Source organism: Rhagoletis zephyria, unplaced genomic scaffold (genome assembly GCF_001687245.7).
Source record: "Rhagoletis zephyria isolate East Lansing unplaced genomic scaffold, Rhagoletis_zephyria_1.1 Rzeph_scaffold_05429, whole genome shotgun sequence".
NCBI classification, from domain to species: Eukaryota; Metazoa; Arthropoda; class Insecta; order Diptera; family Tephritidae; genus Rhagoletis; species Rhagoletis zephyria.
In genome coordinates, this window is record NW_016162512.1 from 1 (window position 1) to 16,428 (window position 16,428).

At 33.2% G+C, this 16,428-nt stretch overlaps 1 protein-coding gene across 1 annotated transcript; it reads left to right on the top strand.

Annotated features, from left to right (window-relative positions):
* Window positions 1-12,166: 12,166 nt before the first annotated feature.
* On the top strand, window positions 12,167-13,476 carry LOC108372092 (uncharacterized). Its single transcript, XM_017627734.1, has 2 exons — window positions 12,167-12,236; window positions 12,309-13,476. The coding sequence occupies exon 2, from the start codon at window positions 12,372-12,374 to the stop codon at window positions 12,987-12,989; it is 618 nt and encodes a 205-aa protein (XP_017483223.1). The 5' UTR covers window positions 12,167-12,236; window positions 12,309-12,371; the 3' UTR covers window positions 12,990-13,476.
* Window positions 13,477-16,428: the final 2,952 nt, after the last annotated feature.

The following is a 16,428-nucleotide window of genomic DNA, read 5'->3' on the forward strand; positions in this document are numbered from 1 at the left end:
GGTTCCATTTTGCTGGAGAATGGCCTAGTTCTCGAATCGAATACTAACCCATTGCACATTCGCAATCGAACGTGCGATTCGAAAAATTTATTGGTTTTCCAATCATTTATTCATTGGGTATATGCATACATACATACATTCATATGTCCATACATATATATGTTTATAAATTTTCGTAAGGTCCCCGCAAACATATTCTGAGCGCTCAGAATATATGAGTCGGAAAGGAGTCCTAGGTAGGTAAGAAATATGAGTTCCAAAAACAAAAATTTGTTTACTCTTATATGAATGTTTTAGGAGTCATATATGATCCAAGTTATGAGCCAGCACTTTGTGCCAGTATAAAAACAATAACGACTAGAAATTTATATCTAAACTTGTTTATACAGATATGAAAAATAATTAGGAAGGAAAAATAAACAAAATTTAGCTGCAGCAACTGCTATTACATGAATGCTGCAATATATGAACATATGTATATATGTATGCGCAGAGATTTGTATATAAATATCCAACAGTATTTGAAATGAATTCCTTGCTAACATGGCTCTAAAGTAAGTTCATTAAGAGAGTTGAAGAATAAAGCCAATAGGAGTCACAGAACAGCATACAAGGAGCTCCGAAAGTAGGCATTTATGAGGCCAATAAGAGTCATTTAAGAGCTCCAAAAAGAGTCCAAAATGAGCCGTATATGAGGCCAATAAGAGTCCAATATGACTCATATTGAGGCTCATTTGATGTATGAATTTAAGCTCATATAGGACGACCTTCGCAGGAAGGGAAACACCCTCATTTCGGACTCTTAAATGAGCTCATAATGAGCACAAAGGCTCCGAAATGGGACTCCTTAAAGACTCGTTTATGACTCCAAATGTTTGCTGGGCGTACGCTTGCATACGTTTATGTTTGTATGCTTTCGTTCGAACTTCTTTCAATGAAATAAAACAGAAGGGGAGTTAGATATTTTTTTTTTGTGATAAACAGAGTTTAGTACGCACGCCAGCCAAAAACATTATTGTACGATTTTTACTGTACTCTTTAATATGTTGGGTAGTAAAAGAAAAATAAAATCACTTTTGAATATGACTTGGATGAACGTGTCGTTTTAGTTTTTTAGTCAAAATCTGTTACAGGTGAATAAGTCGATTTGTCCCATGCAGTGTTGCCACTCAATACAACCTTTTCTTAAGAAAAAAATTTGTTAAAACCTTTACATTCTTTCAGGCAGGAATACTACGTTATATTCTTATTCTCCCGGACACACAAAAAAAAAATGTTTTGAGTGCACTTTTTATGTGCATTATGTAGCCTGTACATTTTACAAAGAAATATATGTATATACAAAATGTTTTCATTTGAGTTGCAAAGGCTTCATTTGAACTCTGTTATATAGAAAAGGAATGGATTAAAGTTTTAAATACCTTTACTAGCAACTAAGACGTTTCACACGTCACATATGAAATGTGGGTAAAAATAGAATTTTGGACGGAATGAAAATCCGCTTCTTAGTGAAATTCAGCACGCTAAATTCAAAAATGCAATTTGTTTTTAGATAACTTTCATACCTTCACTGTAAATTCTGTTTGAAATTTAAAATTTGCGTTCTTCTATCTATTCTCAAAACTGAGGTGTCAAATGATAGGTCTTGGCCTGCAGATGTGCAGCAAAGTTTTGTTTGCCACCGTTCCAAATTTTATTAAAATAATTTAATAATTTAAATGAACTAGATATTACAAAATGGGTTTTGAAAATACTTTATTTTAAACGACGCGTAGAAGGGCTGCCACATGTTTAAAAAATCAAATTCATTTTAATTAAGGGAATAACGTAACTGAAAGGTTTTCTCTTAACAGCGGTTGCCCCTCGGCAGGCAATGGCAAACCTCCGAGTGTATTTCTGCTTTTAACAGTTGGAAACTCTTTAAAAAATTAATGAACATATATTTTTTAGAGGTCGAGCCTTTTAATCTGACACTTAATTCTTAAAAATAAAACGAATCGTACAGAACTGATGGCACTGACAAAAAAATTAACACATGATTTTATGCATTAGCAAAAAACGCATTTCTTCAAAAACGGGAAAAAATTTAATGGGGTTTTATTTCTTCTTTCGGAAGCTAAAAACCCTTGCTGTTTAATAAAATAATAAAAAATAACATATTTTTACATATATTGAAGCGTATTTTAATTTTCGTACGAATCGAAAATTTGAAATTTTTGTATAGAAAATGATAGGAAAATTACAAGATTTTCGATTCGTACGAAAACAAGAATACGCCCCATTGTTAACTTATTCCATTAAAATTTACCATTTTTTAATTTTGATAAATTTTTTTTTCTGGAATACCGCAGGGGCCCTGTGTTTAATTTTTACCAAAAAGTTTAATCCTGTATCTCTCTACTAACTATATGAAAAAAAATACGCCAAACCAACATGTTTTTTTGACATTTTTTTCGTGTAGAGCTTACGCATGGCTATGCTGTAATTAAAATTCTTAGTATGAAATTTGTTGACTTTAGTGGCTTCCTGGCGGCATATAATTTATTTTAAAGTGAAATTTTTATTTAGTTCTTTTTAGCGGATAAATTACCTTAACAAAAATATTAAACACGTTCACATTGCAGACAACGAATTTTTCAATTTTTGCCCACTTAGGCGGCACTGTGCCTCATGGTGAAAATTTGTTGAATTTTTAACCGGCTTACCAGTTGCAAAACCGTCTAAATCGCCGTTGTGGCAAAAATGAGATTTGGTAGCCCCGAATTTGCTCTCCTGTAAAATTTTACTGCCGTAAGATAGGCGGTTTTGCAATTGGTCGATGAGCGGGTTTGCAAAAATATCTAATATAGACGATATAAGTTTTAATTTACTAAGTCTATTTGTGGGTATTTTTAATTAATAACTGTTGGTTTTTCAATTAAATATTCAACTAAAGAGTTCGGGCTTTTCATACAAATTGCCTAAAATGCTAAAGTATACATGTCCTCAATAAAAATAAATCTCGACGTGCCAGAAAAGAAGGATCAGTCCAGCGCCTTACTTGGACGTTTTTTCAAAGCTATTTTGATTTATTTATCCATACTCATTTTACCTACTTTATTTATTGAATTTAACTTTGTAAACTGATGGCAACTCTCCTACATATAATTACGAAATAAACCCTTTTCAAAACCATTTCGAACGATACCCATATTGTAATCATTGAAATAATTTGAAACAAATATTTTATCAGGTGGCAACTCTTTAAAAAAAAAAACGGTAATGCAAATCTACAGGACCAGCCATTTAATTTGTTACCTCATTTTGTTAATTCGAACGATCGGTACAGATCTGATGATATGTATGACATAAAAAGTTTTCGTATACATATACATATACATATGCATATATGTAAATAAATTACTAAAGGAAAAATAGATCCGCATTAAGTGCAATCAACTTATGTACGTATGTATGTACATTAGGGTGGTCCAAAATGCATGTGAAAAATTCTCTGGTCCCCCTAGGGCGGTTCTATACCGGAAAAAATATACCCTTGTTTTTTATTTTGAAATCAAAAAATATTTAGAGGTCGCTTAAAGCGCCCAAAATTTTTTCATGTATTTTATATGGGGAAAAAAACAACTTTTCGTAGAAATGGTCTAGAAATCAATATTTTTCTATAAAAAAAACCCCATTTGTCTGCAGGAGATTCCGAGTAATAATAATCAATTGTTTATTTAACCATTTTTTTATCGCAACTATAATTTATAGGTCCGCCATAAATTCGCAAAAATTCCAAAAAATGTAATAGGGGGACCAAAAAAAAATAGTTTGTATTAAAAAATAGATAAATAAACAATTGGTTATTATTGTTGAAAGTCTCCTGAAGGGAACCCGGTTTTCCGATCGAAAAATATTGATTCTCAAGAATTCTATACCAGTTCTACGAAAAATTGGTTTTTTCCCATATATAAATACATGGAAAACTTTGAGCGCTTTGAGCGACCTCTAAATATTTTTTGATTTCAAAATAAAAAAAATATGGATATACTTTTTTTAGATATAGAACAAACCTAGGGGGTGAGAGTATTACAATTCCAACTTACTTTTTTGGGACCACCCTAATGTACATACATACGCCACGATTAGTTTACAAATATTTCTCAGGAGCTGCGCCACCTGTTACTCAAAAGCCGAAATGCCTACACACACACACACTTTTTGTCTCCTTCTCTCTCCCAGCGTAGGCACGTATTTTCATAATGATGACGAAGTGATTTTGTATGGAACATGATTTATGTCCATTAATTTTAGTAACATAAACATACATAGAAGATATCAACCAATACTTCCCACATACCAAACGAAAGGAAGTAACTTACACTTTTGATTAGAGAAAAAACGAAATCATTCGAGAGGTTTTCGAGCAATTTCGTAATAAAAAATATTACTAATTTATGACTTAAATAAATCAAAATAAATCTGCCGCTAAGTTTGGAATTTTAGCTTTGAAACGTAAAATTTTTCTTTGAAATCGCTTCATTAGTTCTCGTGTAATAAGAGTTTTCGTGAAGCTCTAAAAATTACAACTACAACATTTGAGCATGGCACCCATACCGAAACGTAAGACGTATTCTACGTCAAAAATTATGCTTGAATTACTTTTGCGGTTAGGGTTCGATATATCTTTAAAAAAAAAAATCATTTTATTGAGTTAATATAATAAATAGTGAATAAAGTACGGAAATAAATACCTATAAGCTGCACCGTGTTACATTCGGGTATAACTAATACGAGTATATACATATGTCCGTATGTATAGTAGCTGAAATGCTATACGACTTTAATCGCCAGCAAGCGACATCTGCTGCCGTCCGACGCGACTGTGGTTAGCTTTTAACGCGTAAGATTTTTTTTTTTTTTTTTTTGTATATTTGTTCAGGAAATATTGTCAAAGCATCGCTGAAGGTGACTCATGGCAATGCAGTGGAATATAAATGAGTAAGCCACTTCAAAATCATAGAGAGCAATTTTACTGTGATTTGTAAAAAAAACACCAACATGAGTAGCATGTTAATACTAAATAGTGACTCAAGCCGGCTAAGTCCGCTTTGATTTTGTTGTGAGCATTGTATGTATGGATGCATGTATGTATGTACATATCACACACTAAATACAAAAGAGTCACTACTCAAAATTTTCCTAAATCGACTTCTTACCACGCATATGCACATATAAATGGACAGTAAACATCTCCAACTGCTGTTAAAAAATCTTTAACATCCGTTTTCAGTTTACGAAACATGGTTCTTTTGTTGTCAGCGACGTTGCCTCTGCATGTTGAACAGTTTTACGACTCTGTTGAAACTTTCAGATATCTGAGTTTTGACTGTTTTGTATTTAATATGCCATATGTACATTAGAGTGGTCCAAAAACAATGAAGTCGGAATTTTAATGCCGCCACCCCCTAGGATTGTTCCGAACCGAAAAAATATACCCCTATTTTAATTTTGAAATCAAAAAATATTTAGGGATTGCTCACAGCATGTATTTTATATGGGGAAAAATTAACTTTTATTAGAAATGGTATAAAATTCTTGAAAATCAATATTTTTCGATCGAAAAACTGTGATTCTCTTCAGCAGACTTGCAATTTTAATATCCAATTATTTATTGAAAATTTCTTTAATATTAAAGATTTTTTATTGGTCCCCCATTGCGTTTTCTGGGGATTTTAGAGGACCTATAAAATATAGTCACCTTGAAAAAATGGTTAAAGAAACAATTGGGTATTATAACTGCGAATATCCCGAACAAAAAAAAAAAATTGATTTTCAAGAATTCTACACTAGTTCTACGAAAAGTTGTTTTTTCCACACATTAAAATACATGGAAAACATGGAAAACTTTGAGCGCTTTGAGCGCTCCCTAAACTTTTGTCAATTCAAAATAAAAAATAGGGGTATATTTTTTCCGGTATAGAACAATCCTAGGGGGTGGAGGCTTTAAACATCCGACCATATTTTTTCACATACATTTTTGGACCACTTTAATGTACATTCATACATGTGAGTTTGTGTGCCTACATCACTGATCAGCAAATTCTACTCATGTGAGCAGTGCGCTCAACCACGCGTTCTTACGCTCTTCCAACCTGTCGTTCTGACAACAACGAAGCAACATAGTGAGTGCGTAGATTATTTACTTGTGCGACAGTGGGCAATTACTCATGTATGTCGGATAAAAAAATACATTATGATTTCAAATGACTTTGGTGAAATGCAATGTCTCTTATGTCACATATCTGTTAACAAAAAGGGGGTATACAATATCAGAAGGCGTTACACTTGTCTTTGTTCAATATATAGAGTCTAATCGAAGAGGCAACTGCACTAAACACAGCAAAAATATTGTGACAAATTTAGTTGAAATAAATTGTAATTGTTAGAAATGCAAACTTAATAAAGTAGTATGAATGTTGTTAAAAAAAGAGAACAATCCATATTAACGATATTTACTAAAGACACTTTTATTTGCAAGTTTTGCCTCAATGTAACCCTTCTTTTATGCTTGGATTAAAATTACTAAATTTTCAAGGTAAACTACTTATGTTACGAACACATTTCTCAGCCACACACAGCGCTTCTAGGCAGTTTTGATTACAAGTTGTATTTAGTTAATTTAGTTAGGCAGTTAAAATGCTTGGCAGTAAGTTCTCCATTTTTTATTTGGGAAACCCTCGGACTAAATACCATTCTAGTAAGCCATGGCTATAGAAGCCAACACCGCTCAAAACAAATAACATTCCAGAAATAAATTTCTATCAATCCAAAGAAACTGTTTCAATTATGACATCATTTGGACAACAATTAATAAAAGTAGTAAAAATAAAATAAAATAATAATATAAATTATCTAATATGTAAAATGGTTTCCCCAAATATACACGGTGTGCCTGAACCAACCGTAAATGAAAGGTTGTTGTATATGGGTGTATTAGACAATAAAATTGCAAACTGTTTGAATTAAAAAAAAACAAAAAATTATAAATAAAATCGAACGGGTGTTTTTCGAAAAAACCAAGCAGTTTGTAATTTCATTGTCTAATAGAATCAGGTCAAAACACCTATATGCAACAATCTTTCATTTACGGTTGCGTCTGATACATCGTGTATACTCGATATTATGTAAAAGAAATCGACGTTTGTTTTATCCATTTACACTTAATCCAACAAAATACCTATTAAAAAACCGCAATAAAAACTTGTTACTTTATTCCAAAAGTGTTTATATAAAAATAATATCAATGCGTGTCAAATTTATTAAGTAGCATGAAAGTTACTAAATTAAAATTTGAATAATGGCTTTCTTTCTTGAAATGTATAAATTTCTAAAATTGGGTTAGAATGACCCAAAAAATTTTAAGGGGCAAATTTGAAACAAACCAGAAGAGCTAATAGCAAGCTGGTCGATGTTATTGAAACACAGCTCGGCGCACAGCAGTTGTGGCTATTGAAGCCACATACTTTTTATAGGTATTCTTCTGTCCTAAGCCTGCCACATCTAGCCTTTACATTTCGCTTTTTGCACCACTGTAGCGCAATTACTCTGCGCCCACCAACACACTGTCACTTTCTCTTTTGTCAACCACTGGTGTAGATGCCTTGCAGGGAAAGGTTTCAGATGTGTACCAGAATATATACTACCAATTAGAACGATGTTATGTAGACCCTCATGGGCTAAAAGGGTCACCAATTACAGTGGTTTTAGTGGCAAGGAGCTACAATTATTTTTGAATCATAAACTGTATTTGTTGCCATCTGGTACACAAATTTTCTCTTTCGCGACTTTCGTGTCAGACCTTGGTGCCTCTCTTCCACATTTTTTAGATAAAACTGCCCATAATTGGTGTATATGACCGTGTGGGTAGTGCCCTTTTATGGCCACACTACATCTTATGTTTTTAAAGCTCTCCAGCTTGTCGTTTACTATTTCGGAGTAGTTGCTTGACTAACATTTTTCCAGACAATCTTTAGTAACTTAAAAAAGTCCACGGAGGACATTGCAAATCGTTTTTTGAACTTAAGAAATCAGCATCCTTTTTTAATATTTATATTTGTGGGCCAACGAAAATTCCCGCTTTTATCTTGTCTGTACCAGGACCAGGAAATTGTCTCAGTATGTAAAAAAAACATTGGCTAATTTAGTTGTTGGTAAACTCTTTTACAAGGCCAAGCTTTATGTTCAAGGGGACAATAGAGTGGACCTACGCTATTCCGCTTTCCTAACCCACAGCCGACCTCTTTTTCCCCAGTGTGGATTCTTTGCACTACCTGTCTCATAGACAATTAATCCATAGGTATTTGGTATATTCTCTTTGCTGTACTAATTTGAATTTAATATTTTTATTTTATTTTGCAGAATAGGCATTGGGAACTAAACCTGTTACCATTGTGTAAATGTGCATTTGAATAAAAAGCAATAGGTATCATTTTCCCCATTTGAAAAATGGTATTTTGTCTTGCTTTTTTGCCAATAGAACGCCACTTTTGTTCCCAACGCCAAAATTTGTTTTCTTTTAATTTATAAGCCAATACGTCTTCAGATTCTCAAATAATGCCAGGTTCCTTATCAAATCATTTAATTCTTGTTGGGTGAAAAGTTTTGACTTGTAAACTTTATTCTTTCGAAATAACTCTCTCTACTCAATTCATTGAACATTTCTTCGCATGATGGGTCACGGATGGAACCAAATGTTATAATTGATACTTCCTCTGAATTTGGATATTTTGATGCTAAAACTGGATATGGGCAATTCTCAATTTGTTCGAACTTTCGCATGACTCGACAATTTTTATTCGGACACATCACTTTCGCTGGTCTATTAACAAATAAAAGTGTGACTCTCCTATTTTTTTTTATTTTTTACGTTGCAAAATTTGGTGCGTTGACTGCTCATGCTTGAGTTTATAATGTAACTGGTAATATTTGGAGAGGAGAATCAAATGTAACGGGTGATTTTTTTGAGGTTAGGATTTTCATGCATTAGTATTTGACAGATCACGTGGGATTTCAGACATGGTGTCAAAGAGAAAGATGCTCAGTATGCTTTGACATTTCATCATGAATAGACTTACTAACGAGCAACGCTTGCAAATCATTGAATTTTATTACCAAAATCAGTGTTCGGTTCGAAATGTGTTTCGCAAACCCAATTGCTGCGAACGGCGACGAATCGACATTTCACGGTCTTCAGCAACACTCTCAGAAACAGACGCAATATTCTCTTCTGTACGCACTGTACGCATTCGTGTGGTTGGTTTAATGTCCAATAAAGTAAACTGAGTGCGAAACTTGGTCACAATCGCATTAATTGTTTGCTCACTTGGTCGATTATGTAGACCATAAATCGGACGTAAAGCGAACCGAACACTGATTTTGGTAATAAAATTCAATGATTTGCAAGCGTTGCTCGTTAGTAAGTCTATTCATGATGAAATGTCAAAGCATACTGAGCATCTTTCTCTTTGACACCATGTCTGAAATCCCACGTGATCTGTCAAATACTAATGCATGAAAATCCTAACCTCAAAAAAATCACCCGTTAGAAGTATGTGCTTGCAACAGAAAAGAAGTTATGAAGAGTGTAAGTGGCGTGACTGCTTTCTTTTTTAATTCTGACACTCGCGGCTTTTACAGTATACTGTAGCTGATGCGTACCTAAAACCAGGGCTGCAAACCACTCCAAAAATCGATGCGGTTCGGGTCAGTGGTTCGAACCACTTAGAAAAAACTTGTACCGCTAGAGGAACCGGTTCGTGAGTATCCCTGAATCGCGGTTCGGTTCGGTTCAAATTGATCAACTTTTTTATGCTAAAGGATACACATATTGCAAAAAATATTAAAAATCTATAACATATAAATAAAAGGCTTTGTAACTGAGATCAAAATCAAATATCTACACGTATAGTCGAGGAAAAATAAAGAGGCGCGAGACATTATAGCAAGTTTTGGCCATTTTTCTTTTGTTTATTTAATTTTTACTTTTGTATTTAACCATATAATCATAATAAAAATTATGAAAATAATGCAAAGTTTCATCTAAATTGCAAATTTTTTAATAATAGTTTTTAAACTTTTAAGTGGATTTTTGGCAATTTTTAACGCATTTTCTTCCATACAACGTATGTGGGATTTTTTTATATAGAAGAAAATGCGTAACACCCTAACAAAAAAATATTTAAAATCAACGCAATCAAGAGGAAATTAGAAAACTTTTCTTTAACTCTTCTAAGGTTTGGACAAGTCGTGAGCCTAGTCGAGTAGACAAAAACAGCATATTCAGAATTTTGAATTTATTCCTATAAAACCATTTTCGCATGACTTCCGGCACTAAAAAGTTTTTAGTTCGGTTATTTTTTAACCAATTTTAAGTTTTTATATGTCCTAATAAAGACGAATATTTTTTTTATATTTAAAGAAATAATAAGATTTCTGAGAATATTTTAAATATGTGGTCTATTCTTGGAATAAATCTGAAATTTACACCCATTTTTATTAAATTTTCCAAGTCTACAACATTTTTTGCCAAAACTTTGGAAGAAAACAGCCTCTTTTAATAATTACTTCGAAAATAGTATTTAATTCCGGGTAAAACTGGGTACTCATCAAAATCAATCAACAAATTATTAAGTTATGACATTTTTTTCTAAAGAGGCAAATTGAAATTTTCCTAGACGAACTACTGAAACCTCAAAATGAATCCAATCCAACTAATTCATATTTTCTATGAAATTGCATCGAAGTGATTTTGTTTTTTTTAGAAAATTCATTACTTCCGAATGTGTCTACTGATTCTTATAAATGGCACCTAGTAGTTTTACCTCGGAATGAAACATTCTTTTGGAAGTAATGACTAAAATAGACTATTTTCTTCGAAATTCTGGCAAAAAATGTTGTAGAAGTAGTAAAAATAATAAAAATTTTAGTAAATTTCAGATTTATTCGAAAAATTTCCCACATATTTGCACTGTCCTCACGACACTTATTACTTCATAAAATAGTATAAGTATTCTTCTTTCCGAGGCCGTCTAAAAACTGAAAATTGTATAAAAAATAACCGAGCTAAAAATTTTTGGTGCGAGAAGTTCTGTAAAATCGTTTTTTAAGAAAAAGTCCAGAGTTTGAGGGTGTAAGAAAAATTTTAAACTCAGTTTTTTGAATGACAACCTGTACTAGGTCACTTAAAAAGTTCGTGGTCAGTGTAACACCGCGTAATCAATTGTTTATTAGAAACGTACCGATGCACACAAGAAGGTATTAATTACAGCCAATTTGCCAATCTGACGAGGAACTAAAAACAGTATTGAGTTTTTTATTTTCTTAAATTAGATACTTGAGTTTTTATTTGAAATTTTAATTGTTTTGTTTCTAAGATTTTTTTTTTATAAAATTTTTTTTTGGAATCTCATTTAATTTCTATGATAATTATAGCCAGTTCTTTTTGATCAGATGCTTGAGTTTTTACTGTAATTTTAATAATTTTTTTAAGAATTTTTGTTTAAATAATTTAATAATTTAATCTAATTTAGTTTCTATGATAATTATAGCCAGTTTCAAGAAAACAATCATGGTGAAAAATTATATATTTTTTTTTATTTGAGTTTAATATATGAACTGCCAGAAGAGTTTGATTTTTCACTTAAATATGCTTTCGGGAAACCGGCAGTTTAAGTATTTAGATTTATTTCCAAATGAAACTAAACGCACAAACTTTTAACTTCTATTTAAAAAGAATTATTTCATATTTACCTTTACTTAAGTACATAATTTGAAAAATCTTATTTATCTTCAATGGAATTCGAACCTTCGTTATCAGAACCAGTAGCGATAGTCTTTACTCGATTTCCATTTATGAGAAAAGCAACTAATTGCGATTTAGTTTTGACTTTGATGATTCAAAGGTAGATGTTGCTGATTGCACAAGTTATACCGAATTGCCGAACTTGTCGACCGCGCAATAGCTCATACCAGTTAATGAACTGGTATTTTTTCTAACTGATTTTGCTTTTCACCGCATGGCGATTGTTGGCTTAGTTGACGCGTTGAGAGAGAGGGAGTATGAGCACGAGGTTTTGCTTTTGTTTACTTATCCGTTTGTATATAAGCAGATCTAGGTGTGATTAAGAGATCATTCTAGCAGTTATCTATTAACAACGAGCAATCACTAGCCTCGGCTTCAAATTTGAATATTTGTACGTATTATTATTATTAGAATTCTCTATTATTTTAGAATTCTCGCATTTTAACGTTTTCCGAAATTTTAGCCACCGTTGACTAAATATAAAATAAGTAAAAGGGCGTGAAGAAGAAGACTAACACGCAACGCAATGCTGCCAGAAATAAACGAAGACGATGCCGCCAACTTAAGTGCTGCATTTGTTCAAGACAATAGTATTGAAGAGGCAGAAGCAGGCAATGGAAAACGAGAACAGAGCGCGGAAGAAGAACTTGTAGAGGTAGCAGAAAATATCGAAGAAGCACCAGCTCAAATAGCCGAAATTGCTGAAGTTACCGAGCCCGAAGCATCTGTTGGTGAGGTGGTTGATGTGCCTGGTGAAGTCGAGCCCAATGAGAAACGCCACCAAAATGATGACAGCAACAAGAATCGCGAGGATGCATCATCCGACGACGAGGAGCAAGAAAACAATGTAGAAATGAATCCCGTGTTCGAATCAGAATGGGCTGATTTGGAAAAAGATCTGGCAAAGAAGGAGGATGAGAAGAATGACTTGGGTAATGAAATTGACTCGCTTGATGCTGTACCGGTGAATTTGTCCAATGATATTGCCGTAAATGACCTAGCTGCTCCAGATACCGGTCTGTCAATTGATCCCGATGCGGAATTCATTGATATTTCGAGAACAGGTCGAGTACCTGAGTTGGAGAAATTGAAAATTACGACTTCCAGCAATGAAGTTGGTTCCACTTTGCAAGACGATAAGTAATTTTACATAGAATATGGACTCATATCTGGAGGTATTTGTTTTACTTTTTTAGTGTAAAATGCAAACAATATGGGTCGAGATGCACACATACATACATACGTGTGTAATCGCATGAGATTTTTAGGTTAAGTTCCAAGTTTTATAAAATTGCCAATTGAATTTTTATGAGACTTTAAAATTATTGTTAAAGCATTTATGTATGTATGTATTGGAGTTATAAGCTAATATGGGCAGCTTTACAATTGTTAATTTATCAAGTTAAAGACATGTATCAAAGCTTTATGGAAATGTAGTAAACATTGACCAATTTAAAAACTTTTTGTACCTTAGAATATTTGCAATAATATGCACTATCGAACAGATTCATATGTAAACAATTGAACTTTTATTGTTATTAAGTTTTTAATGCGTAATAAACAGAAGGTGGACGGCCGCTGTGGCGTAGTCATTTGCAATGCGCGCTATCACTCTTCAATCCACAAAAAAAAAAAATAAAACCGATTTTTTCTAATAGCGGTCGCCCCTTGGCATGGCAAACTTCTTATTGCATTTCTGCCATGACAAACAGCTTCGAATAAAAATACAATCGCCGTTCGTAGTCGGCGTAAAACTGTAGGTGCCTTCCCTTTTGTGTGATAATATCAAGGCGCACGCCACAAATCGGAGGAGAAGCACGGCCAAACACAAACATACATATATGTATGTGTAAGCGCCAATCTATTATTAATGGACAGAAGGCAATTTTTTAGATAGTTGGTTAATAAGACCATCTGTTTCTATGTAATTCTTTTCTTCCGAAAACGGATTTTTCTTACTTATCCAGAAATTGAATTATAATATTCCATTTGCGGATTCGGACATCGATTTGAACGAGATTTGCCCGATTAGCTTTTCCACCCGAAGATTCAAGAGTTTCCGGTCGAATCTGGGGGCTCAGGGTTTGCCACAAAAATCTCAGGGTTTGCGAAAGGTTTTGAATTTTTATAAATTTTTTTGTTTTTCAAACAATAGTTATATTTTTACTGCAGTAGTAGTAGTACCTACTCGTACATACACTTGTGGTCATCTGATTAAGTCAAGTGAAATTTGGACTAGTTTCGGCTATTCTTATTTTGTTTATTTAATGTTTATATATTTTTTTAATAAAATTTGAGCAGTTTAGCTAACCAGCGCCACACAAATCCATATTTTAAAATTCGTACACAAAAAAATTTGAAAATTCAACAAAATTTAACAAATTTTAAAGTGCAAATTTCAAGACGCTAGAAATCGCATTGGTTTTTATTAATTTTTTTCGCTGATGGTCCCTGCCAAAAATGGGCATAATCCGGGATGACTCCGGGAGCAATCGCAAGGAGCATGCGACTAATACCACTTTTGATCTCTTTATATGGAATGAACTGATCGCTTTTGTTCGAGTATGTCCTATGAAGAGACTAATTGTTCATCTTTATACCCGAAAGGGTATAAAAAGCGACTAGTCACTTTTAAAAAATAAAAATAAAAATTTGCGCCAGCTGAGATTCGAATCGGTTTGCTCAGTTTTGTTAGCCCAATACTCTTTCTGTGTGCCAACGCCGCACACGAAATTTCATTGACTAAGTGCGTACATATCATTAAATCGTTAATAGTACCCGTTAGAGATGAGTCGAGACTAATTGACCTCCATTAGTACCCGTATGAGACTAGTTGCGACTAATTAATGCCCAATTGTACCCGATTGGGAGTAATCTCGGAATACTCTCTTTAGAGATTAGTCGCACAATTTTGTGCAGGGGTGCTAGGGATATTCTCCCATATATACGAAAGTGTGAGGAAATAGTAGTGTTTCTCATACGCCATGTACACCTAAGTAGCACGCTTTTATGCTGATATGTCATACAAAAAATCTTCTTTATTTATCCATCGATTTTCGTCATTAGTTACTTGATTTTTTTGTAACAGAATAGGCTTAAGCATAAATGCAAAAATTTGGCACAGAACATGTTATGTTTTATTATTAGCTTTCATTTGCCGTATTTCATATTATGATTGTTAAATTGGTTCGTACGATATACATACGTGATTAAGGGGAACCACTACTTTTTTAAACTGAATAACGGTAAATGGCAAATATCTTAAAAACGTATCCACAAAAAAAATAAACCGGCAGGTTCTGCAATTCTCTACCGAGTGAATTTGAGTCAAGTTCGCTTTGAAATCAAATTGGCAGGGGTAGAGATTCACTCGGAATTGAATTGCAGAACCTGCCCGAATAACTCGATTTTCGGAATCACCGAGCAACTCTACATAGGAATTGTATACATAGTGCCATCCAGAGAACATTTTTGCTGTAAACCAGTGCTTTTAATATTGTTTTTTGCTTATGGTGCTAGGCATTTTCTCCCATACAAACGAAAATGGCGAGCATACTTAATATGTATGGAAGAAAATGCACAACACCATCAGCAAAAAAAAAAATATTAATTCAAATATATTTCGTTGGCAACTCTAATATCGAAACTGATCAGCGTTGTGCGATTAACTGTGCTTAGAAACGATAGATCATTGGAAAAATGCAAGAACTTCGTCAAGGACGCAACGCTTTCGTTATGCTATTTAAAGTGGCATAGGAAGATATACGTCATAAATGTGCCACCGGAAGTCGTGATCTACCAACATTTTCCTACAAAAAATTATTTTTGGGCGAGGCTAAGTTCACTGGCTACGATAGTATATATGTAAATTACATAGACAAACAATGTTTCTGCATAACGTAGGCGACATTAGATTGCTATCAAAAGCAAATCAAAAAGTTACCGTTATTCGAGCTCTAGCTTCACCCTTTTCTAATTTTTATATTTAGTTGTCATTGAAAATTTAATTTTAAGATGAAATAGTAATGTTTAAATTCGCTTAATTTAGTTAATATGAAAGAGAAAAAAGTTAATTTCATTCAGTTTTACTCTTCCCTTGTTGAGTTTTAAAATTCCAATAAGCTGTAAATAGTAACATATTATAAAAATTCAGTTGTTTTTATTTTTCAGTCGTGGTTTAAATTTACATGGAAACACCCATATGAAGGTATGTGTGCTTGACGTCTGTTTCTAGTACCACTTGGAAAAATCTTTATGAATCTCTTAATGAATACTTCTAAATAACTATTGCTTTAAAGTAAGAAACATTCTTCAGATAATTNCGAACCGAACACTGATTTTGGTAATAAAATTCAATGATTTGCAAGCGTTGCTCGTTAGTAAGTCTATTCATGATGAAATGTCAAAGCATACTGAGCATCTTTCTCTTTGACACCATGTCTGAAATCCCACGTGATCTGTCAAATACTAATGCATGAAAATCCTAACCTCAAAAAAATCACCCGTTACATATGAATACACATTTTAAGTAGTTTCAACATTCAATGTCATCATGTAAACTTATTCTTTCATTTAATAATAAT